Below are 25821 nucleotides of genomic sequence, written 5' to 3'. Positions count from 1 at the left end.
CAGGAATGTCTGTCCTGCTGCTGCATGTTGGAAAAGAGAGAGGGTGGGTGTGTGTGTGTGTGTGTGTGTGTGTGGGGGGGGCACTTGGAAAGCAGAGTAAAGAGCTGGATACTCGACAGATAGCGAGAATCAGACAAAGGTGTGGAGAGAATTTTGCAACGGGAAGAATGTACGTCTCCACGTGAGAGGTGAAGGCATGCAGGACATTTTGTGCCCCCGCCCCAGAGGCGGTTTAACGACAGCAGACGCTTCTCCCACAGCTGTTTCTGTAGATTTACTTTGGCACGTTTGGTAGAAAGCTAACATTTTGGAGATTTTTTTCAACATTTGCCAACATCTCCTCCTACAGTGTTCTCCCTTCTGACAAAAATGACCCATTTTTGTCTGTTAGTTTATGTCAGTCGGCGCCTTGAGGTTGGCATCGTGTCTCGGTATCAGTTCCTCAGCAGTGACTGAATAAACGGATTATTTCTTCTGCCAAAGACTCACATGTGGTGTTTGGTATGAGGCATTGCACATTAAGGCACAAAATAGCTGCAGTATAGAGTTCTAACAAAGGTTGCCCACGCTAAAAACAACTCTTAAAAGATGATATTATATTCTGCAACAAACAGCTTTTGTCCTCCGCTACTCATGTATGAGGTAGACATGAAAAACTGAAATAAAGAACAGACTGCTCTGACCTAGTAATACCTTAGGCGAAGTTATTGCACATAAGAGTCAGCGAGTTGGTTCAATTTTTCTGTTTTATAACAAGCCCTGCGATGTCATGACTCACAGTAGTTTTAAAACTGCACGGGCATAGGTAAGCATAATCCACCAGGGCCTTTTTGCTTAATTAGCATGTCATGTGGATGTTCCTCTTTCCTTCAGGTGGCTGGTGTTCAGTGACCCTGGCTTTCAGGGCATGGTAGGTGTGCTGGAGACAGGAGTGTTTCCTTTCCCTGAGACCTGGGGCTTCCAATCACCATTTGTCGGATCTATTAGACCATTAAAAATTGTGAGTATTTATGTGCAATGCCTTGTGTACAGTGCAGTGCATGTTTGCTGAATGTGATTAGTTGCTATTTTTAGCTGTGCTACTGTCATGATGACACTACTGCAGTGTTTGTCTTCCCACCTCTGCCATCCGGATTACAGTTATCGACAAATTTAAGCAAACGTGCTGATGACTTAGGTCAATGCATGGATGAATGCAACTTGCTGCAGACATTCATGTTACCCCGAGGATGAATCTTGAAGTCCTGACTTCTCATCCTGTCATTGTCATAACAATTGTTGGATTGATTGCCATGCTATCTGGTAAACACATACTCACGCTCCCCTATAAAAGAGTTATTACATTACAGGCCACCAGACTTTCCATCTACTGCCATCGTCAAGTCAAAATATAAGTCAAAGTCTGTGTTTTTACCAGATACCTTTAAGCTAATGGCATTAGCATCAGAGTCATTAGAACATTGGGTTTAGTGCTAATTAGCCATCATTCAGCATTCTAATACACCCAAATAAGAAAGTAAACACCCTGAACAAAAAACTACTTGTTAGCATGCTAAAGTTAATAGTTAAAGTTAGCCTCAGATGTCCTCTAATGTGTCTTTGGTCTCATTCTTGTGTCTGCTCCCCTCTGAATCTTCAATATTCTGTTTGTAATGTGCTATCTTAAATGAGAGCAGGCTTGGCTTCTTTGTGTTGGCCTTGCTGCTTCAGCCACAAACTAAGATACGTATACAGCTGAATCTGCCAAATGAGCCAGACTGCTGCATAATTTTCCTTCGTCCATAAACCCCCCCCACCCCCCGCAATTTTTGTTGTCTATAAAAGCAAAGGCCAGAACTAGACTTCCAGACTGGAATAGTCCACAGATCTTCTAAACCACAAACCCTGTCAAAAGATGGCACTGGTGGCCAGAACAAAAACAAAGTTTGCAGCCATTCTGGATCTAAGCCCCTAAAGACACAGAGAACATTGTCAATTACAGGAATTTTAATAAAATATACCTCATCAGATTGATACATTTAAATCAGTAAAATATCCCTTTTAATATATTATACTGTTATCCTGCATGAACAAATGTCAAAACTCATTCTCTATTGTGACTCTGTAATCCATTTTTCTTTATGTGCATAACCTTTGCCTGACTCTCTGAGTGAGCGAGCTGCCAGTGTTGAAATTAGCATTAATTAGCAACACACAATGACTCATTTTCTGTATTCATTTCATTTCTTTGCACCACGTCTTTGATGAGCAGATTTGTCAATGTCATTTTCAGGGAACTATAACTCATTGTGCTTTTTTTGACCGGCTTGTTGTTTTTTTTTCAGTGTGCATTGATTTATTAATTTAAAATGTTGTTAATGATGATTTTGTGATGTGTTTCAGGGTGGTTTCAAAGTGGAAAATCCTGATGAAGTCAAGGTAAGACTTAACTTCACTTGTACGTATGTTGCATGTGCTGAATGTTCATGTGAGCACTACGAGTCTTCACTTTGCAAAGTAACAAAAAGAGTAACTCTGATTAGTACATGAAGGGTAAACATGTCTTACAAAAGCTTGCCTACAGTGTGCGTTAAATTCTTTGGACCAATTTTCTGTTAATTATTGTGTTTGTCTTACGGCCTTTCAAGCCAAAAGTAGATGCATTGTCGAGGAATTTTCCAGTCTAACCGACCACAGAGTGTTTTGACAGCAGCCATGTTGAGACCTCAGAATGAATGTTAAGAGAGACTCAACTTATAGTGTTATAAGTTATCAGTCATTCAAGGCTGAAATCACTGAAATCCACTCTCTTCAGAGAGTGTGCTCAGAAATATTTAACTGAAGAATATCCAAGGCTGTCAGTCCAAAGTCGTTACTTTTTTCACAACAATATTCATCTAGAAATAAAACATAACTCAATACAACTACTGCTGTGACCACCTTAAGTGTTTTCTTTAAAACCAAATCATTTTAAATGCAGTCAATCCACTTACCAATTATAAATTATGAGTCATATTTATGTAAGATGTGTTTTTTTTTTGTCTGTTAAAGGCTATGGTGTATGACGAGCCTGGCTTTCAGGGCTCCTGTTTGGAAGTCGACAGTGATGTTTTCAGCTTTTGTGAGAGTGAAGGAGACGATGCTACAGATGGAGTAAACCCTGATTCAAAGAAAATGACATCGGCTGCTTCTTTAAAGATCATCGGAGGACTGTGAGTCTCTTTTTTTGTGCTTGCAAAAGATAAAGTTTGGTGGTATCCCTGTCTTGAGGCATACTAACTTCAGTACCAACTTTTTCCTGCCGGTCGCTGATTTTGGCATTAGAAGTCGACTCTAACATTGTAGCATATCTTTCTTAACAGCTGGGTGGGCTACAGCCACCCTGGGTTTGAGGGCCAGCAGTACATCCTGGAGGAGGGAGAGTACCTGGACTGCAGCGACTGGGGAGGCTCAGGACCGCTCCTGTCACTGAGACCAATACTGTCTGTGAGTACCAGAGAAGATGAACTAACTCTACACTGTATATGACCAAAGTTAGCTTTTATTATACCAGAGTATAGGAGGGAGAGAAGTGGTGTACATCTGAAATTGTGCCTTGGGGAGCAGAATTTGCCCTAAAAAACGATTCTCTGTCATCCTGAGAAAAGTTTATTGTTGTAGGAATGGAAAAAATGTGTCCATGCACACCAAGGGAGACCAAGACCTTCCCTCATAAACTCACATTATTGACTGTTTTTAGGGTTTACAGAGAAAGCTCGAGGCTTCCTGCTGTTTTTTTTATTGGAAAATTGATCCATGAAACTAACTGTATTGAACAAAAAAGTAAATGAAATGTGCAAAGACAATAAAGTTGTGTGTTTATGAAGCAGTGGCTACAGATTCAACTATACATCACTTACAGCTGGCTGGCTTTGGAATGGCTCAGCATTTCATAAACCAGCCAACCCCATCAGTTTTTGCGAAATATCTTCTGTAAACTTGTTAACAAGTCCAACCTTTGAGCAGTGCTTCTCAAAACACGAGTTGGGCCCATAGCAAGGCAAAGAGCGATGGCAGTTTTTCTGTTACAATATTTAGGAAAGCTGAAATATGTTAGAGAACCATTGCCGTGGAGTCCTGTTGACTTCTCGCTACATGCTAGGCACTCATTTTTCTTGGTGTTATTTACTTCAGATTTTTTATTTTGGTTACAGGACTTCCTGTCTCCACACTTAAAAATGTTCAGCGACAGAAACTTCGGAAATCTTGGCGTCAACATTGACCTATCGGTGCCGGTCATCAACGTGGACGACACGGGCTACGGCGTGAAGACGCAGTCTATTGATGTCATCGGCGGAGTGTGAGTGACAAGTATTTTCTTATCCTTAACTAACCTCTCACAGCTGTCACAGCGGTGATGCAAACAAAAGATTTGGCAGTTTACAGAGTTATTCTTCCACCTGCGCAAGTAAATAAAATCTGTTTTTGTTTATTCAAATTCCTCAGTGTGCTTGAGTCCTTACCTGTTCGGCTAAAAGTACAATGTTTATGATGCATTTTTGTGCTCCAAACTGATAATTACTTTGAGCTTTCCAGTGAAGTCTTGTGCATTTTATTGGCATTCTGTCTTACGTCAGGTGTGCAGTGGTGAAGCGGCCGCGCCCATGCTGACAGGTCGAGACAGAATACCTTGTACACTAATGTTTTGTCTGCCACACCTCACTTCCCTGTCATGTTAGCATGTCATGTTAGCATGTCATGTTAGCATTCTGCCTCACACCCTGCTGCAGTGGGAACTGATGGTAAAGAGTGCAGGGTGTGAAGGTGGAGTTCCTAGACGTCTGAACAACGCTGCTTACAAGGAATGTTGTTTCTCTTTCGGTGTGTTCTTTTATCTTATCATCTGTAATGTGACATGCTGTAGGAAAAGATCTTAGTGCTGGCTGTATTCCACACGTGTTTCTGTTAGTTTATGCTACAATCAATTAAGCAATTAGTAAAAAGGAGAATTATGATTCCTATCACAGCAAGAAAATAACACGCCGAGTGTTGCTCTCCCAAGGGGACGGCAAAATGATGAATAATGTGGATTGGAACATTTCGTCCTTCTCTGGCAGACAGGACTCCCATAACAACTGAGAGTTATTCTTGCCGTGCAGCTAGCCTGTTATTAGCCTTCACAGCCTCGCCCATGTTTCGCTGCCTGTCCCTTTAAGCCTGTGATGGCTTTGTGTGTTCTTTTAGCGTCACTGAGAGGGACTTGTTTGTAGTCTAGCACGTCAAGACGCAGACACAGACCGCTTTAACGCAAACACAGGCCGCGTTTGTCCCCGAGCAGACATACCCAAACTTTACCACATCAAAACACAAACAAACAGATTCCCAAAGCATACACACACTTGCCATGACTGTACATGTTGTGCATAACTGCTCGAGATGCCTTCCTGTTTGGTTATATTATCAACTAGGACTCTGACAAAGAGTTGTTGATTGTAAATGAACTACATTTTTGACTGTAAAACTACAAATTATTTTTTGAGCAAGTTTGTGTGCATGAAAAAACGTTTTTGTTTTTTTTTCTTTCTAAAATTTAGATTAAGTGAGAAGACAGAAGGTGGAATTCTGAAAAATCAGTGCAAAAATAAAAGGTTGCTTATCCTTCTGTTTTGTCTCTCAGATGGGTTGTGTTTGAGGAGCCCGGCTTTTGTGGAGAGTCTTACATCCTGGAAAAGGGACTGTATGGAAGCCCGGAGGACTGGGGGGCGCTTCAGCCCAGAGTGGCCTCAGCAATGCCTGTTGTGCTGGTAAGATGCGTGACTCAGACAAAGTTATAACATCTTTATGTTTTTGCACTAATTAAATACATCGCCCCTCATATTTATTGATCTCTAAGGGTTTTTTTTTTTTTCATTCTCCTCATTACTTGTCATTTAACCATCCTGTGATGAATCATTTTTGCAGTTTTGCAATAGGAAAAAGCTGGCTGTATTCTCACTTCCCCTTTGTTCTTCCCAGAGTGGCTAACCAAATGCTTTCATTTCATGTGACTAATCACAACACCCACATGCCTGTGACCAAAACTACATTGAAGACAGAGAGCAGGAATCCCCTCAAACAAGCTGAACAGTAGAGTAGAGAGAGTAGGAGCACGGGAATGATACGACCCCTACTGTGTAACCGAGGAAAATGTTTGTCACAAGATTGAGAGTGAATTCTTATGAGATCAGGGGGGTGAGTCATCATCAGGCTACTTCAATTTCAAAGCAGATGATGATGAATAGACAAAGTATTCAAGTCGTATGTGTTGTTGCAGCTACATTCAAGTCTTTGACAAAGTTTCTTTCAGAGGTTTAAAGGCCGAATGCACAAGAAACCAAGACCCTAAATAGTGTTCGTTAATCAGCTTTAATTCCAAATAAAATAAATAATAATAAGGACTTTTTTGTTCATTATTGTACCCATCTTTGCACATTACCCACAGCTGGAGTTAAGCTATAACAATGCAAATAAGATCTGTTTTAAATTGCTTTTCATGTGTTTCAGTGATCTTAATGAGCTTCATTATGCTGTTGTTTCCTTTCAGGGTGATTTTGAGAATGCCGCCAAGTTTAAGGTAGGTGTTTGAAAAGCATCAAATAACAATCTAGTCTTGCTGCGACCATGTCTGTCTTACCTGATGAAGTATGTGAGGAGGTTCAGGATGGATGACTCAGCCTCTTTTGTCTTGCTGTTTGTGCCTCAGGTGCAGCTTTTCTCTGAACCTGGTTTCCAAGGGACCGTCCTTGCTCTGGAGGACAGCGTGTCCTCCCTGCAGGACGGCTCCACTGTGGCGTCGTGCAAGGTCCTGGCCGGCAGGTGAGTTTGATAATATGAATGATAATATGTAGTTATTGTGTGATCAGCTGGATTGAAGGTATTTAAAACACAACCATGTAGAAGCTGATTGCAAGCAGGAAATAGGCACTTTATGATTCCCTCAACGGTGATGTAATATAAGCTGCATGTTGCTCATATCACAGAAAATATTCATGCTTCTGGTTGTCAGAATCTATCACAGGCTGTCACTGCTCCACAGATCTCCTCAGACAAGGGAAAATGTCCCTCATGGTATCAGTGGTTGCTCTGTCTTACATTTTTACAACTCATTATCAGTATTCATTTTCATATTGCCCAGTCCTGTGCATAGAAGTGAAAAGAGTATGCAGTTCATCTTTAATCATATCATGAATAATGTAGCATCGTCTGCATATTGGAATTCACTGTGTGCTATATAATGTAATTAAATGTCTACATTGAAATTAGAAAGGTCATCTTTCCTCATTCACATGAACATGGGTATAATCTGTGCTCTTCACGTGTTTGCGTGTGCGTGTGCGTGTGTGTGTGTATTTATGCATATTACTTTCAGCTGGCTGGCATTCGAGGGTCAGGATTTCTCTGGGAGGATGTACGTGTTAGAGGTGGGGAGCTACCCAGATCTGAGAGCGATGGGCTTTTTCAACACCAGCTCCTCCATCCAGTCACTACAAATTACTGGCTTTGTGAGTTGTTTTTTTTTCCTGTCTTTATTTTACTCTTTGGTCATAGAAAACACTTACTGAACGCGCCACAGGTTTAGTGTTGTGCTAATATATATCGATGTCAGACTCATGATGGGTTTAAAATGAAATAGCAAAAACCAGAGATTAGTATCTCTTTTACTCCATGGATTGTATTAAACCTGCAATACATTGGACTACAATACCCAAACTCCAACCTGACCAACAGTAAGGTCTGAGTTTTGGCTGTGTTATAATATCACCTAAGGAGCCTCAGAAATAAGGTGTTGTGTTTGCTACCCTAACTACCCACCACCACATTCTTTTCACTTCAAAACTTGCCCAAACCAGCACTGACTTAAGTGGCATCACTTGAGGCATTCTTTATAAGGCTTTGCACAGTTTCTGCTACAAAATGCTCAATATTTTGTTTTTTTATATTTCTAACAGTGACTTGTAAACAGACTATGAGATGTAAAGATGATGGAGTTTCTGTACTGACATAGATCACCTGGTTCTGCTTCATTTGAAGTGGTACCTAAAGTAAAACTAACCCTCTAAACTCTTTGGTGTCTTTCAGTTGTATTATAAGGTTTCAAGGTCCATCCCTGAACTTTTCTGTTGTGGTTCACTTTCCACACTCTGAGGCAGTTACTGTCAGTGATAAAACTCTGATAAAACCCTGCATGCTTCATACGCAGTGTCAAACAGATAAAGTTAGCTTCTGAACACTGCAGCATTTAAAGAGCCAACAAATGCACAAGCCAGCCGCTGAAAGAGCCAGCAGCTATAAACTCCTGGCTCCTCATTAGCCGAAGAGCTTAATTGTATCCTCAGGAGTTGTCACACGTAAAATAGGGCCAAACTAATTTTGCAGGTGATCAGAATCGTGACTCGAAGTGGCAGGTAATGTTGACGCATGTCTGCTGGAAGAGTCAAAAGGCTACTGTTTGTGAATAATGTTGCCATGAAGGCTTTAAAGCTGATAATTGTCAGAGTTGTGTTTTCACTTACCCAGGGCGGTCAAAAATATCAAGTTGAATGTAAAAGTTATTACTTTGTATGTCTGGGCTAACGTTTTGACGTGACTACAATAACCAACTTAAACATCATTTGGGCTCTAAATTGTGAAAGTCAAAGATATAGCAACATATATTGCAACACTATTTCAATATGTGAGCTACCTGCGACTTTATCCGACTTAACAGCCTCCACTCTTTTAAACAAGGGGGCAGATTTAGTTCCATGGTAACATTTCACACACTGGCAGCTTCAGAGTGCTTTACATACATTTTAAAGAAGAAGCTATCGGTCACAGTGATCCCTGATGTGAGCATGCGCTGTGTTTCCTGGGTAACCCCAAAGTTACTTTGAATTCTTCCAGCAGGACCTCAGCCCTTCACTCACTCACTCACTCACTCACTCCGCTTACATAATAATCTCTCTCTCCTCCTGGCAGGAGTTCTCGCTGCCTGCCGTCACTGTTTTCGAGCGGGTTGGTCTGCGTGGGAAGAGAGTGGTGCTGACGGATGGGTCGGTCAACCTTCAGCTGGATGCAGGTTGCAGCAGAGTCCAGTCCGTGTTAGTGGAAGGAGGCATGTGAGTACGATCCAGCTGCTGTGTGGTTACTCGCTGTGATGTAAAGCTGCTGTCCTCTGGGTTCTCCTCATGGTGTGAGTTTGACAGGTTCATGTGTAACAGTTTGTTTGTGCTGGGAAGAGAACACACTTGGCAGTCAAAAGCATTCAACAGAACAGAGCTCATTTAGTTCCCTGAAGTTGTTTTAAACTCCTTTGAAATTAAACTCATCAATATTAATGTGTTCAGGCTTCTAGTTCCTAACAGGCAACAATAACTCAGAAGTGATCAATCTCCTCAGACAAAGCAAAGCAAATGTAGATAATAAAAGAAGCAGAGTGGAGGTGTTGTGTCTTAAATATGAGCTTTGTGTTATTTTCAACAGGAGGAGGTTATTTGACATCTTTTTTAAAAAAGTATTCATGCAGGTTTGGTGTTGAGAGAATGTGAAGATGTTTCTGCGGAGATAATCTTGTTTGAGTCTGCTGAACTGGCAGTACTTTCGCCTGTAAACTCAGACATGATGTTTCATAGATTCAAATACAGATTGCAAAGTCTGCACATCTTCTCTGAGAAGACTGACAGAGTGAGCAGTGATGGAAACCTGCTGCTGATGTGGGAGATTTAGACTGTAGGTGTGAGCCCATGGTGAGGAAATAAAGGGCTCACAGTGAGCCAGAACTGTCTCTGGAGTGGCACATTCCTGCAGCAGGGGAGACGGGCAAACAGCCAGAGAGGCGAGTCGTCGAGCTAAAAGCAACGTTCAGTGTCGCAGCGAAATTGGAAGGGTAGAAGCTCAGCACATTTCGAAATGATTGAATCAGGCACAGTGCTGCAGGGGAGAGAGAGGATTGAAAAATACAACCACAAGTCAGAAGCAAACATTGTTCCTCCCAGCACCACAAGTTAGACAGCCTGGTCTTACTCAACGCAAGATCTGCATTACGATTTATTGGATTGTTTACCTTTATTTAGCTTTTATCAGCTTTCCAAATGCAGAAACCAGCATCAGGAGGGGGGGGGGTGTTGGGGGCGGTGGCGTGATTGTTGGTGCAACATGCAGAGGCTGTAGTCCGACTCTAGGCCCCTTTTCAGCATGTCGTTCCCCACCTTCTCCCCCACTGATTTTCGGCTGTCCACTGTCCTGTCTCACCAATAAAGACGCAAAAGCCTCCTCCCCCTTCCCCACACATACACACACCAAAAAAAGAGAAATCAGCATCAACAAAAGAAAGGAGTAAGTGAAGACAAGAAAATCCATCAAATATTTTTCTTGTCTCACTTTCAACTGAACATTAAGAGTTTTAACCTGAATAAGTAAATAACCATAAAAAATATTCAAATAAACAAAGTTTATCACATCAGCCCTAATTCTCCATTAAAGAAAAAAAACAATATAGCGTAAGTAATTACCTTGAGCATGCTACTCAGGCAAGTCAAAATGCTAATAAAGAAAAGTTCAGTAAACATTCTGTATGTCTTATTTCATTTGTAAAGGTCGGGTAAGGATATAAATCATGACCGTGTCTTTTCATTTCGCCTTATCCAGGTGGGTGTTGTATGAGGAAATCAACTATCGGGGCGCTCAGATTTTGCTGAAACCTGGTGAGATTCCTGACTGGCATCAGTTCAGCAACTGGAGGAAAATTGGCTCCCTCCGCCCTCTTCTTCAGGTACATGCTGACTCTCTACGACGGATACAACACTTTCAGTTCCCTGCATTAGTAAATGGAGCATGCCAAAGTGGCTGAAGTATTTCTTTTGCACTCCTAACGACCTTCCATCTGTTAAACAGCTGTGTCGTCTTGCTTTGTCTTAAAACATGAGCAAAACAAAACTTCAGCTCTTATTTGATGGATAGAGTTAAAAGCTCCACATTGACAGCCTACTTTCTGTCGTTGTAAAAGAACATAATTTCAGCTGCAGATATTCTATTCACCAAGGTGTAATTAAGGTTTAATAGGCTGATGGAGAATTAGGAAAGATTGAAGTAAAAACCAGAGAATTCAGCTGATGAAGTCACAGTGTGAGACATCTTCATATGCTCTCATACATCTCTTAATCATATAATAGTTACCTTAGTGGTTTGAGCATGAATACAGCTGCCTTACAAAATGATTTCAATGTTGCCAAAGTCTTTAAGATCTTATTTTGCATGGTCAGAGAACTATCCTTACCTTGTAATTCACTAAGTGCTGATCCTGTGTGTGTTTGGCTCTGTGTGTTCTGTGAGCAGAAACAAGTGCACTTCCGAATAAGAAACAGACAGACAAGGCTCATGATGTCGCTCACCGGAGATTTGGATGATGTCAAACTGATGAGGATCCAAGAAACAGAGGAGACAGACGGGTTCGAGCAGATCTGGCTCTATCAGAACGGACATCTTCACTGCAAGGTACCCGCAGAAACGTTCTACGTCTGTACAGCGTGTCAAAAGTTTTATTTAAAGAAGCTTCATTTGCAGCTTTTTTTTTTACAAACATTTAACATCTGCTTGTCCAATCTCAAGACACTTCCTTAAACCGCCAAACACATCAAGGCAACATCGTTCTGGTGTAGACTTTAATACACAGCCTTTGGTTTTCAAATATAAATGCAATATACACAATTCTAAAATGGTCAAATCTGCTTCTCATACAAACCGACAACAAAATGATTGATCTTTCTTCACCTGTGTGTTATAAAAGCCTCTACTGCTGCATGACAGTTTATAAAAACTAGGGACCTGACTGATATGGGATTTTGTGACCAATATCGATATTGGGTAGACAAAGAATCCGATACCGATATATCGGCCGATATCTTTCTCCGATCTTCGGTAAGTTAGATCTATAGAGATAGATAGATACATTCATTGCGTTGATCCCTCAAATGCAATTAACACTTGAAACATGGAAAAGATGCACAGTATAATGAAGACAAGATGGTCACTCAACTGGAGAGTAACTCTGCATGTACATGTGTCATCGTTTGACACTCTGGAGAGTGATAGTGTAATGGGAAAAAATGTATTTAGCAGACGTGTGAAAATAATTCTGTTATGAACTGTGTGACATTTAAATGAATACTGTTTTAGGTTAACAGGCATGTAAGTATTATGTGATTCTAGAGGATGTTGCATGAACTTTGATTTCTACTAGGACGACTCTTTGCTCGTTTACTGTTTAGGTTGATTGTGTTAAACTGCTTATCTCCTACAACGGGAGCTTGTCAATATTGTTGTTTCCTCCTTGACGTGTTTAAACGCAGACATCGTTCTGTATGTCATTTGAGCTACTCTGCAGTGTGGTCACCATGATACACTCTGTGAGGTTTTATTCCTACAAGAAGTTGCAGGAAGGAGAAACCGTACAAAGATGATTGGGTCTTTGTTCAAATTCTCACTGGCAAAATGTTTCCATTACAATAGTGCTTGTTGTAATCCTCGGTTTTGAAAGCCAGAAAGAGAGCTGCCAGTGTAATAGTGATACGCAAATGAAAGGCTATTTGACTGGGGAATAAATATAGTAATATCGGAACATATCTGTGATAAAATTGGCCGATAGTCACTGGATATGCTCAGATCGGCCGATTTATCAGTCAGGCTCCAAAGCTCCATTGAAGCAGCTGAACCCAAGGCCATCTGTGTGTGTTTCTTGTTTTGTGTGCAAACTTAGTAGTTCACCGTAGGAGAAAACTGAATTTGAAGATTTAATAACGTCCATGTATGCCTGTAGAACAGAATTATAAAAAGGAGTTTTGTGACATAAACTATATTTTGCACAAAGAAGCCTAACCTCAGCCGGTCTTCGTTTACCAAAGTCTTTTAAAAAGCACACACCTTTCTGATCTTATGAATCACTGCTCCATTGATCGTGTTTCAACCCCCATGTTCAGTGTAATACTTACAGTGCTCTCCTTCCCTACCTGTGTGTTCAGCTGCTGGAGGAGTGCTGCCTGAGCCCCAGTGGAAGTGTCACGATGGCAGGAAGCCGAGTAGGTCTCAACCCAGAGCCACAAAACCACCGCTGGAGCATCACACCTGAGGGCTTCATCCGCTACACTCCAACCGCTGATCTGGTCCTGGAGGTCAAAGGTGAGCATGCATACATGGCAAAGCATAGCATCGTCATTTGTGTTTCAAACCTTAGACTATTCATCATTTTTGTAGATGACGCTGGATTGTAGATTTAATCAGGAGAATGAACTGGGATGAGTTTACCACAGGGGGATTCAAGTGTTTAAACATGGTGATGATCACAGTGGAGAAATTTAAGTTGTGAAACACTTTAGTGTCTCTCAGACTGAGAAGTTAAACCGTCTGCAAACACAAGGACATTTAAGAAATCTGCATACGTATTTCTATATGACTGCTACCTATGAATACACTTATGTAAAAACATGTTTCACCTTTATTCAAACCAAGACAGTTGTACTAACAGAACTGTAGGAGTAACCACCTAAAGCACTTATATGCTGCCTGTGGGCCTGGCTGCATCACTGTCCATTAGTGACACCTTGTGGACTAAAAGATGTTAGCATATAAACTCATTTACTACTCTTCAACGCTTGAAATCACCTTTCATCTTCACATTTCTGGAACAGATATATCAAAGACTGAATGTTGTAAATATTACCATTTACTGACTATTCAAAACAAACCTTGTAATGTTTAAAATACCTTATTTTCTAATGCTCATAATACTTATATTCATATAATTTGTATTATTAAGGAATACTCAGTCATTCCAACTGCAGAACATAAAATACATATAAAAAAAAAAAAATGTGACAACCCAGAATTTGATCCAAGAATTAATGAGAAATGATGTCTGTTCCAGGGGGTCATAACTACGACAAAAACCAAGTGATTCTCAACACAATCGATCCTCATAAACTGCATCAAAGGTGGGACGTGGAGATTATATGAACTCATTTCGCTGCTGAACTGGAACCCAAACACTACAAGAGGCACACGTCTACGGCACGCTCTGTAACGCAGCTGCTAAAGGACGACGCACGGCCGTGGAGATGATCGACCTCTGCTGCAGGAGGACAAAAAAAAAACAACCCATCTCCAATGGGGGATCAATAAAGAGAGCGGTGATACATCTGTAAGAATGTCAAGCAATCAACCAAACATACGAAGAGTGAAATCTGATTTTAAAAACCTCATATTTTACACTTATACTAGGAAAATGTATACTGAGTTTTATTTTGACGTTTTAAAAATCTGTTTGCCTGATGTTAATTTACTTGAACAGTGTTAACTCTTTTTCATATATTTGTATGCAACGTTGTATTATATATAAAAGATATTACTCTCGAGCTGCATGCAACACGACGATGCAAAAAAAGTGTCTCTTGAAACATGTTTGTTTTTTTCCCTTTTGTTTAATCAAAAACTAGACAGCACACGATTCTTCTGTTTTCAGAATAATAAAAGTATTTTTGTCAATAAATCTCTTAAATAGATTGCACAGTAGACTTAGGTGACCTTTGTTTTTTTACACCCTGTACACACTTTGTTTTTTCTCTGCTCACTCACTTCTCCCCAAAAGCATTGCAAAGTAAGATAATGCTAACAATGAGCTGACTTCTTAGCTGCATGGCACTGCAGGGTAAAAGAGCTGACTGTAGCCCTTTTCACACATGCACAAAACTCCTGACATTTTTAGGGTTTGGGCTGCATTTGTGAACGCAAACGACCACATTTTTCACCTGGACTTTACACAGATAATCAGCTAGTAAAAATCTACGCTTTGGTGTTAGCTGATATGGAAACAAAGCAGGTCCCGTCCACAGGGGGAAATCTCCCACTGTGAAGCACATGTGTGAAAGGGGGCAGTTTTCTAGAAATGTACAGGAGTGCATGTGTAAAAATGGCTTGTGTAATAATTCAATTGGAACTATTTGTTTGATAGATCGCACCAATCAGAAAGTATTCTAAAATCCTGATTGGGATTACTATACCAGCTGGATTCTGACCGGTTTGGTATTTATTATAGTGCAGTTGATAAATAACCGTTACATGGAATCATCATAACTCAAGCACCTTGTAAAGCTGTCAGAACAGTACACAACGCTTTTACAGAAACAACACATTAGAAGCGCAGTACACGCTTGTGTTCCGCGGCACACCGGAAGCCCCCTCTGATCCCTTTGAATAATACAGTCTGCAGCAGCCTTGTAGAGGTGAGGAGAATAACAAACACTTAAATTCTCTTGGTGCTTTGCTGATCGCCTCTAGTTGTGTTTGGCACTCTCTTGCACTCCCTGCTCTGACTCTGCGGTCCCACAGGGAGAGTTCTGCACCAACTCCTCGGCCTGCCTGTCGTCCTCTTCGGCCACCCGGACGACTGTCTTCCCTCTGGCGTGGCCCTCCTCCAGCTTCTGAAAAGCCTGGGGCACCTGGGTGAAGGGAAACTGGGCCTCCACAACCGGCAGGATCTGTGACGAAGCAGCGGGAGAATATCATGAGCTTAAATCAGGAAAGGGAAGCAAGAGATCAGATTTAAACCGTCAGCACATCGTACAAAGGAATAAAGGCCTTTTGTAATGTGCTGGGGATTTGCACAGACTGCTTTAATAGAATTAGTGTTGATGCTTTAAAATGTGAAGCAAATACAGTTACTTTTCTATGACAATATATGCCATATAAACTGTGCTGAGGGAATAAGCTTCATGCATTTAGTGCTTTAAATCACAGAAAACAAATCGCTACACTAAAGACATATGACAAAAATGATAAATGCATTTTTAAATAGCTGGAATTATTATTATTATTATTTTTTTTTATTGAAAGGTCGAATAATTCATTAAAAAGTTGTAGATCTGCTACATTCTCTCCAATACCCTGGACCCAGATCTAATCTGTATAGAGGTGTTTCTTCCAATAATAGATTATAGCCACCATATTTTATTCTAATAGGTCAAACAAATACCTACAAGCAGCTAGGGCTACATCATCTCTGTTTCCATAGCATTAAATGTGACAAAGTGAGGGCGGGGTTCAGAATGTGATGAGGCTGGACAATCCTGTGCCGGTCCCACAACCCCAGCAGCAGCCAGGCTTGTTATTCTGGTCAGCATCTCTTGTCGGTAACAATGAACGGGGAACGCAGGGGCATCACACTGGAAAGCATCCACACCTCTCTGACTGAGAATAGGACATGCAGAGAAAGTGTGTGTGTGTGTGTTTTGTGCAGGCTGAGTGTGTCTGTAGCTTCCCGCCACTGGTCTGAGTGTGCTGCTGCCTGTAAGCCCCGGGACAAAAGGGACGAATGGCTGCTCAGCACTGTTTAAAAAATGCCACTATCTCCACTATCTTTGGCGCCTGACTCAATCATGGAAACACACATCAACCAGAACAGCGGGAATGTGATGCCCTCAACGCAACAAAGCCACCGGAGAGCATGGATTACAGGCATGTTTGGAATGCCTGCTACAGTATGTCCATATTCGATGAGGGAGGAATGAAGATCATACAGCATGCATGATCTCTGTGCCTCCATCAATTACACTTGCAGGCCATGACTGGTATGCAAATAAGAGGATTTCCATTTTCCACTCAGTCCTTATGTAAATCCATCTGAAGCACACCTACATGTATGACACACTGAATGAGGCTGTGCAGTACCTTCCCTGCATCCACCAGCTTGCTGATCTCGTCCAGCGCGGGTCCATCTGGAGTATAAAACCCCCACCTGTAGAAGACTCCACTAGATATTATGTTCTGAGAAGAAAGAGCAGAGAGTAGAGAACATTTAGAAATCAGGCAGGTCTGAATCTACTGGGTGGGAAAGAACTTAGGGAGTGGATAGAAAACAAGAAAAAGTAAGGGTACAAAACTCTCATTAAAAACAATTCTAAAAAGTAAATCATTATCAGGATTAAAAAAAAAAATTAAACACAGATTTACAAAAACTAACCAAGCTATGAAAAAACACCAGAACAGAGATTGTTGATGCTGAAGTTGAGACAGTTTACCATCACAGTAACTTGTGTGACAACTAGCTTTATTGATTGCACTGAAGAAAATATATTGATACCCAATCAGAAATGTATCCATAATGTAATTTGACAGACGACTATTCACGTCTTTAGTTGACAGAAACATTCAATAAAAACTGACTGACTTTAAAACTGTCCGGTTCAGCAGTAAAGACTTTAACAACGATTTTAAATATGAAACTGACTCGTGCTGAGTTTTTCATTCTGGTAGTTCTAATTCCCATCATGCATTATCTACAATTAACTGCTTTGTGTGCTGAGGTTGTCAAAATGTTAGATACTTTGATACCACATGTTTTACAACAGTTCAGTCTACAATGTGTTAATGATCGATTTGTTGATAAGTGCTAAGTGATAAGCTTTAAAGAAAAAAAAACAGTCCTATTTTTAAGTAAAAGATGCTGTGAGAAAGAGAGAAAGAGTGAGTGAGAGAGAGAGAGAGAGAGAGTTGACTAAATAGCACAAATATGTTTGCAGGAGTTCGCTTGCATTTTTTGGTATTAAAAACAAGAAATGACCAAATATTGGATTCCTAGGACTTCTATATTTATTGCTGGGGTATTGAAACAGGTGTCGATATCATTTCAGTTTTGCTATACCTGTGTCGAAGTTTAAAATCTGGTACTGTTACCAGGCAACCCTATTGTGTGTGTGTGTATTGTGTGCTCCTTAAAGTCCTTAAGTTATATATCTACAAGGTATTTTGTTTACCAATTTTAAAAACACACAATACCAATAAAGGTACTAAAAGAAGCATCTGTGACTGTGAACAGAAAGTGAGACTGAAGGGAACTTATCTATGTTCTTATCTGACAATGTAACACAGTAAGACATTTAATCATGATAAATCTTCACTTTGCCACACCTCCTTAGCCTTTGGTAAATCTGTCCCTATCCCTGCTTGCTTTAGAAGAAGAAAAAAACATCATCTTTTGACAGTTTCTCCCTGATCACTCAATGCTACCAACAGGTTGACCACTAGAGGGCTCAGTTGCGCTGTGCTCCCCCTAGATGACGAGGCGATGTGACCGCGCTGTCCAGAGCTGGACGGGTGCTCTGAGGGTGTGCCTGCTGCAGCCGAGCCCCGCCAAACTGACCAGCTGGCTACCCCGCAGACAAAGGGGCCCAGAGGCTTGTCAAGAAACACACAAACACTGGTATTTGCCGGGGGGGGAGGGGGGGGGAGAGGGTCGACTAAATTCTGCACGAAATACTGCTGGTTCAGCTGTAAACACACACACGCACACTCACATAACTCCCAACACTGCCAGCCGTGCAGACACCAACGCCTGCAATGCCCAGGACAACTTGACTCAGTCCCTCGTGCAGCTCCACCCTGTCCGCGCCTATTCACCCACTACCCTCATTACACATTCACTCCACTAACAGAGCAGCTGTAGGGACACTGTGTACATGCAATGACACGAGGCGCACGCACACGCAGGGACTCAAACTCTGAATGCAAGAATTCCCTCTACACCTGCACACAGGCAGATTTATGACACCCTGCAGGTTTATTTCTACAAGTCAAGCATTCACCTTTGCAGAGGGTGAATTCGCTGTGAAGCTAATTCAAGTTTTAACATGATTTTCCTCCCTTTTTTTTTTTTTTATTTATTACCAAACTTGATCCTGATCATCTAAGCGTAAATAAAGCAAAACCTTCAACTGGCTGGAACAGGTGTTTACCAAATACACAAAGCTGTCTTTCCATGCCACTGGTGATCGAGTATTCGTGTCAGTTTGGGAGCACCCGTGGCCCACACCCAAGCTCCAATGGCTTTATGAAAAAATGCCAAGCTCAAAAAAATGCTATAAAAATAAACAACAGGGCAGTAAGGGTTGTGTTTGCGAGGCGAGTGGATGTGAATGTCAGACCACAAAAACGTCAGGATAAACTTTCACATCAGCTGTGTGTGATTCAGGGGAGAACGTGGAAGTTTTTTTTTTTTTTTTTTTTACCTGTACGGCTTTGTTGTGCAGGGTGAATCCAGCCTGAAACGCCCCGTCCAGCAGGCCCATGGAATCGGTGCTGAGGAGTAAAGGTGACACCAGTGTGACGTATTTTGCTCCAGACCAGGGCTTGAGCAGGCCCATCGCCCACTCCTCTGTATCCCCGCCCACGTTGTCCAAAATCACGTCAAACCTGAGGGCGCAAAAAAAACCAAACATGTCGAACTTAGAAAGACACCTTGGGGAGAAGAGAAACGCTGAAAAGACACACATGTTGAACAGCAAATACGTAGTTACAGAGCGTTTGAAATGTTCTATCATTCCAGGTGGGGGGGGGGGGGTTTAGGGCACACACAGAGCAAACTGTGAGCCTAATGCTCTCCGCTACAGAAGACGTTCTGGGGGTGGATTGTTATGCAGAGTGCATTTTGATTAAGGTTAGACATGTAGGTGAATCTGTCTCTGTATGGCAGATTAGACTCTGCTGAATTCACAGCACAATAACACTGATAGGTGCACAAAGCAGATAACTGATCAGTAATCAGTCCTTACTTCTAACAAAATGCACAAAATAAATTAATTCAAACACACACACACACACACACACACACACACACACACCAACTTCTGAAAATAATTAAATGAGAAAATGTTAGTAAGTCATAACACATGTCTAAAACATCTCAATTGCTGTTGCTTTAAGCTTGAGCTAGATTCTGTGTTTTGAACCACTGTCCACTCACAGTCTTGAGTCCTGGTTTCCATGGGAACTGGAAAGCAAGTCAGTGAGTAGTTGTGTTGTGCTGGCAGGAGGATGTTGACCAAATTGCGGTGTGTGCTAAAAGCAGAGAAGCAGGACATTCTCCAAGATGTTGGTGATCCATTTTTCTTTAGCGTCTCTATTTTGACCGGTGCTGACTCGAAATGATGCTTTATTAATAAGAGTGGAAACTCAACCATGATAAAATCATGATACAGCAAATTCTGTGATTGCTAGACAATCATTTACTTATACATTACAATATTGGATTAAAGGAAGAATATAAAAAGCCTATGAAGGATAAGTGTTTATGTTCACTGCAAGTTGTTGCCAGTTCCACCTCTAATCCCGCTTCCTCTCTTCACCACTGTCGGCCATTATCCTACTGTCTTCTTTTATCCTGACCTCAAAGCGTTCTTTGGCCAATTAACTGGCACTCACGTTACCCTCACCCATGACATAAGCCTCAATGTGGCTCAGCAAGCCAAATTAGCAGGGAAACCTGCTTACACTGCCTCATGTTTTTTTTTTTATTAAAATACCAACATTTGTGACCAGTGATCGAATTATTATATCACGTTGCTTATTCGATATTTTGACCCACTCTTACACAACACTTGCTTAATCTGTTCTGTTGAAATTTCCCGCTTTTTTTCCTTTTATTCTGAAGCACTTTGAACCATCCTCCCTGTCTGAAAGGCGCTATACAAAAATAAAAAGTGTGTTACTCTTATTATTACTTATAAAGGCATTCTGTTTTCACAGCAACACACATACTTCTCCATCGTTTCCAGCTGCTCCGTAGCATCTCCTGCCGTGTAGTCCACCACCTCATCGGCCCCCAACCCCCTAACAAGGCCTTCGGCGTTCTGGGAGCAGGTAACCGTTACATGGGCACCCCAGGCTTTTAATAACTGGCAGCACACACACACACACACACACACACACACACACACACACACACACAGAGAAAACAGAAATATTCAGAGTTGAAAAGACTGGAACATACACACCGACGCATTCTGCAGAACACCCTTTGCCTTACCTGGATGGAGAATGTTCCGATACCTCCCGATCCTCCAGTGATCAAAACTCTAGGAGAAGAAACCCCAGCAAGCCCAGGGTCATTCAATTACTGTGTGATTTACTGAAGTGAAGCTAGTGAAAGAAGTGGAAGCCTCGGGGGGTAAGAGGGGGTTTTTAGAAGGATAGGAAGCTATTACATTCAAGATGGTGTGACATCGCCTCCACATGAGGCTCCATTTTAACGGACAATGTGTTAAAACACGATTTAAAAACCAGTTTGATGCCAATTAGGATGAAATAGGAGACCAGCTAAAGTGAATGTGGAAAACCGTGTGTCATCAAATGAAAGGTCTGCCCGACTAAATTGATTACACAGAAAAAGGGCAGCAAGAAACTCTAAACTACAGACAAAACTCAACGTTTGATGGCTTTTCTAAGAAAAGCAGGGACTTCTTATATTCTAGACTCGTGCTTTTTATTCTAGGTATAAAAGTAGAGGGGGGTAGAGGGGTTCATTGCATCGTTATCCACGATCAGGCTGGTGCTTGCCTTTTATTTGAAGCGCTGTCTCTGCAAAGACCACCGGCATTAACAAGTGCAGACAGAGCCGTGTTGGCTACATAGGGGATGGATGCCGCTTCTGTGTGACTCAGGGACTTTGGCTTGAGAGAAACCTGCATAAACAAGCACAAAGACGACGTCAAAAGATAGAAATGTCTCAACAATCTTTTTAATTATCAATTCAAAAGTTAAGTCTCATCACAAGCTTGGGGTTGCTGAATAAATTATGTACAGTATTGCAGGAAAACAGGGCAATTTGTGTGTCGGAAAATTGCTGCCTCAGTGGCTTCTGCAACCAAACAAACATAATCCTAAATACTTTTTACACCGCAGGGTTACATAACTGGGTGCACTTCTTGAAGACTTTCTAAAAGACTCTCTAAATTAGGATTTAAAAAAAAGGTAGGAGTGAGTGCTGCACTGGGTCAAAAAAATGTAGAGGAACCAGGAGCTCTTCAAGAAGAGGGGACAAAAGTCAAATAGCTAATAAAATAATTGACTGTCCTGATGGCAAACAGTGTTTGAAGTGGGGAAAGGCAGTCTAAACTGAAAGTCTGAGGCACTCTGATGTTGTATAAAAACCCTTTATTGAACAGGGATGTGATGTGACTCTACTGTAAATTAGTTTGGATAATTAACAGGAAAGTCAAATTATAGTTAGAATTTTTAGTAGACACTCCTCCAACATTAAAGCTCACCTCATACTCGGTCAGAACCACATATTCAGACAGGCTGCCTGGTTTCCATGGGGGAACAGCAGCCCACACCTGGAACACGAACATGACATTTAGCACGCCGAACGCGACTCAATTAACCCGCTTAGTCTTCGTCTCTGTCTGAATCTGGTTAATCAGCGGTTAAGCTCCAAGTCATCTGTTCCCCTACTCATCATCAGACATATCCAGAGATGTTTTTACACGGTTGGAAAGAGGTCATCACCAGAGTGCTGTAAGTGCACATTTCTTTCACATTTAAGCAGAATCCTCATAATGGCAGCAGAGAGACAGTAAAGTTTGAAACAGCAGCAGTAGATGATTCAAAATCATGTGATGAACAAGCAGAAAGAGCTTTTAGTCATCCAGGAGAATGACAGACGATGACCTGCCAGTGAAGTTCAGTGAGATAGGACAACATTTAAATTTAAACTAAGAAACTAAAATTAGTTAACCAACAAATTTACCTTAACTTTGAAACTATAGTTACTTTTTCTTTTTGCATTTTGTGTGTGTGTGTGTGTGTGTGTGTGTGTGTGTGTGTGTGTGTGTGTGTGTGTGTGTGTGTGTGTGTGTGTGTGTGTGTGTGTGTGTGCGAATAATGCTTCCTAATTCACTTGGCTTATGACTTCTTAAAACTAGGACAAATTTACTTGAGACATCCAGTCTACAGATGTTTCCAACCTGTTTAATACTTCATGGTTTTCTGTGAAAAAGATGTCAGAATTATATGTGAATAAGTTCATTTTTTTTCTTCTGTTTTTGCCGATCATCTTGTAACACCTCTGGGTTGAAGTTAACAACTTTGCTCATCTGATCCGTCTCCAGATAATACTTACTTACTTACTTGCACTATACAAATAATGATTGGTTGATTGATTGATTAATCACATCAGGCAAATTTCAAGAACAGCCTATTTTCACCTTCGTAATATATCCAAGATCAGGAATATCCTGTCGCAAAGTGATGCAGAAAAACTAGTTCATGCATTTGTTACCTCCAGATTGGATTATTGTAATTCTCTTTTGTCAGGGTGCTCTGGCAAATCTCTAAAGACTCTTCAACTAGTCCAGAACGCTGCAGCTCGTGTACTGACCAGAAGCCAGGAAAAGGGACCACATTACTCCTGTCCTGGCTTCTCTGCACTGGCTCCCTATACAGTCTAGAATTCAAGATCCTTCTTCTCACTTACAAAGCTCTAAATGGCCACCATCTTATCTTAAGGAGCTACTAGTGCCGTACTGTCCCTCGAGAACATTACGGTCCCAGAATGCGGGCCTCCCCCCTACCTGTCTCACCTGCAGATGCAAACCTCCTTTTGTTTTGTTTTCATGGTTTTATATTTTGTCAAAGCGTCTTTGGGTTCCTAGAAAAGCGCTATAAAAAAACAATATATTATTATTATTATTATTATTATTTTACCTGCTTTTTGTAAAGTGTCTGGAGATAACACTTGTTATGAGTTGACGCTATACAAATAAAAATTGATTGATTGATTAATCTGATTCATGACAATGCTGGCTTTTCAGGACTGTCTGCTTTTTTGTTTTTTCCATTTCCTTGATTAATCACAAAACATTCATGTATAAATGTTGATAAAGTGTTTTTTTTTTCTTCCAGATAATAAACTGTATTAAAACAAAAAAAAATAAAATCCCATATAAGATTGTATCCTTATTGTCCACTCAAACAGTAACATCAAACCTCTAGAAACACAGGTGTGCAGTGCAGCTCCTACCTCATCTCCTGGAACAAAGTGGGTCACCTCTGATCCACAATCCACCACAACACCAGACACATCCCGGCCCAGGACCAAAGGAAACTCGCTATCACTGTCCATCACAGACATTGGATCCCTTCTTAGTTTAAGCAATTTAGCTCCATATCCTCCTGAAAATAAAGACAACCAACAGAGGTGTGTGTGTGTGTGTGTGGAAAAAGAGGATGATACAGGATTTTAACAAGGTGACAATGAGGAGAAACTCACCTCTCATAGAAACATCAAGAGGGTTGAGACTGGCTGAATGAACTTTAATCATCACTTCAGAGGCAGAATTGACAGAAGGAGCGGTGAGTTCTTCTGTGTACCTCAACACCTCATTAGTACCATACTGATCAATGACCCAGGCTGACATGCAGCCCTGCAATCTTGAAGGTGAACTGCAGACATGCCTCTTGAAGCACACACTCCTGCTTGCCCTGGATAATGTTTTGGCCGAACATGCTGCTTTCGTGTTGAACAAACACAGGAGTCTGGTTGATGCCATTGCTCTAACAGACCCCATTTTAAATCGTCCTTCAGCTGGCTGTTTCTCAAAGGTCAGTTTTTGACTCAAAAAAAGGGGGGACACACTTATAACATACAGCCAGATGACTGCTCAGCTAACATTAGCAAGTCGTCGGCGGTAGAAGCATTCGCAAAACTGTACGTAAGCGGTCAAAACAGATTTAGCGACAACACCTTCTGCAAGTTATATGTTATACCGAGTGTCACATTAGACAAAAATTAACTCACAATGTGGCAAATATCTGCAAACAACACACCCCTCTCTGGGCTAGATGCTACATAGCAGGCTAACCTCTGAACTTACGACGACAGCCAATCACGATCCTGTAGCTAAGAATTCCAGCCAATAGAACGAGAGAGTGACTCTGACGTGCTTACTACGATTCAAAATAACAACCTGTGAAGTATAGATTATTAAACTGTATTTATCTTAAATGTGTGTTTGTTTTGCCACAGTAAATGACGGTGACCTGATTTTCAGCTTATAATTAAACAAGCTACAATACTTTATTTTTATTGACGTTTCATAAAAAACCTCAAAGTTCAAAAGTAAAATAAAATCCTTAAAACTGTAATAAATTCTGATTTATTTTGGACAATTTTTAAATCTCAAATTACACCTGAGATTTGTTTATACATTATTATAATATTTTTATTGTTCCTGTATGTGACCTCTATGCTATATTTGTACAGTATGTTCCTTTATGGTACATACTGTAATGTAATCCCATTTTTTTTTTTTTAGATTAATTAAAAAATCTCTGGTTAACTGAATTTAATGTTATTTACTGTTGTCTGTGTCAGTGGTTGGTTTCTTTTTTAATGACGGTGACAGCTTAATATATATTTTTACATGCTCTGACATGTGAAATAATGTAAATATAATATGTTTACAGGTACACTAGAAAGCAGTAAAGTAGCAAACCGTACTGCTGTTAGAGGAGAAGGAACTGACAGGCACAGGGTACATTAAGAAGAAAATCCGTTATGTAGCAATAATTGTCTATTATCATAAAAATGCAAGTGCACATAAACCAATACGCCTGAGAGGTCCACTCAACAGTAAAGTGACTGTTGAGTGCTCACTCAGCTGAAGACAAATGGACGTAACAGCTGCCGTCGTAGCAAACACTAATGGACAGAACAGCAGAAGACAAACAACAGAAAACATTATGCATGCATGTTGGGTTTGTTTGAATGTGTACGTGATCAGATGTTGATGTGCAGTTGTAACAGGGCATTAGCTAGTCATCTGTAAGATTGACTGGGGGATTGTGATCATTAACAAGAAACCCTCATGATGCATGAATTCCATGTTAGCATTAAGTGACCTGAGAGCAATTTCATTTTAAGCAGGCATGCAAACTGCAAGTTGACCTCAACAGCTGCCCTGCCGATGACCAATTTACATCACCGTTTGCAGAATTCTACAGAGTTATATATCTGTGGAAACC

At 41.0% G+C, this 25821-nt stretch overlaps 2 protein-coding genes across 3 annotated transcripts in view; one reads left to right on the top strand and one right to left on the bottom strand.

Moving 5' to 3' along the window:
- LOC132984890 (beta/gamma crystallin domain-containing protein 1-like) overlaps positions 1-14533 on the top strand; it is a 29918-nt gene extending 15385 nt beyond the window's left edge. For both annotated transcript variants that reach the window (XM_061051916.1, XM_061051915.1), the window contains exons 9-22: positions 874-1000; positions 2383-2418; positions 3031-3191; positions 3342-3465; positions 4173-4318; positions 5636-5762; positions 6542-6571; positions 6701-6813; positions 7367-7499; positions 8956-9095; positions 10624-10747; positions 11311-11469; positions 12993-13149; positions 13895-14533. In XM_061051916.1, the coding sequence (XP_060907899.1) occupies positions 874-1000; positions 2383-2418; positions 3031-3191; positions 3342-3465; positions 4173-4318; positions 5636-5762; positions 6542-6571; positions 6701-6813; positions 7367-7499; positions 8956-9095; positions 10624-10747; positions 11311-11469; positions 12993-13149; positions 13895-13983 (1666 nt within the window). In that variant the 3' untranslated portion in view covers positions 13984-14533. The remainder of the gene's footprint in view (positions 1-873; positions 1001-2382; positions 2419-3030; positions 3192-3341; positions 3466-4172; positions 4319-5635; positions 5763-6541; positions 6572-6700; positions 6814-7366; positions 7500-8955; positions 9096-10623; positions 10748-11310; positions 11470-12992; positions 13150-13894) is intronic.
- Positions 14534-15030: 497 nt separating this feature from the next.
- LOC132984891 (reticulon-4-interacting protein 1 homolog, mitochondrial-like) lies at positions 15031-24647 on the bottom strand. The gene is made up of 9 exons (XM_061051917.1): positions 24068-24647; positions 23819-23970; positions 22065-22133; positions 21355-21479; positions 20825-20873; positions 20557-20693; positions 19029-19212; positions 16693-16788; positions 15031-15503 (listed from the first exon to the last, which is right to left on the bottom strand). Exons 1-9 carry the CDS (start codon positions 24363-24365, stop codon positions 15300-15302), a joined length of 1314 nt encoding a protein of 437 aa, XP_060907900.1. The 5' UTR covers positions 24366-24647; the 3' UTR covers positions 15031-15299.
- Positions 24648-25821: the final 1174 nt, after the last annotated feature.

This window comes from Labrus mixtus, chromosome 12, assembly GCF_963584025.1.
Source record: "Labrus mixtus chromosome 12, fLabMix1.1, whole genome shotgun sequence".
NCBI lineage: Eukaryota > Metazoa > Chordata > Actinopteri > Labriformes > Labridae > Labrus > Labrus mixtus.
This window is presented reverse-complemented; position numbering and strand designations above follow the sequence as displayed.

What these genes read in the sequence shown, in the direction of transcription:
- LOC132984891 (XM_061051917.1), bottom strand. Translation starts at nt 24,365, where the DNA reads ATGGGGTCTGTTAGAGCAATGGCATCAACCAGACTCCTGTGTTTGTTC. An exon ending in GACAGCGCTTCAAATAAAAG is followed by an intron (nt 20,874 to 21,354) that starts GCAAGCACCAGC and finishes TTCTTCTCCTAG; the next exon opens with AGTTTTGATCACTGGAGGAT. An exon ending in AGCTGGTGGATGCAGGGAAG is followed by an intron (nt 15,504 to 16,692) that starts GTACTGCACAGC and finishes GCTTCGTCACAG; the next exon opens with ATCCTGCCGGTTGTGGAGGC.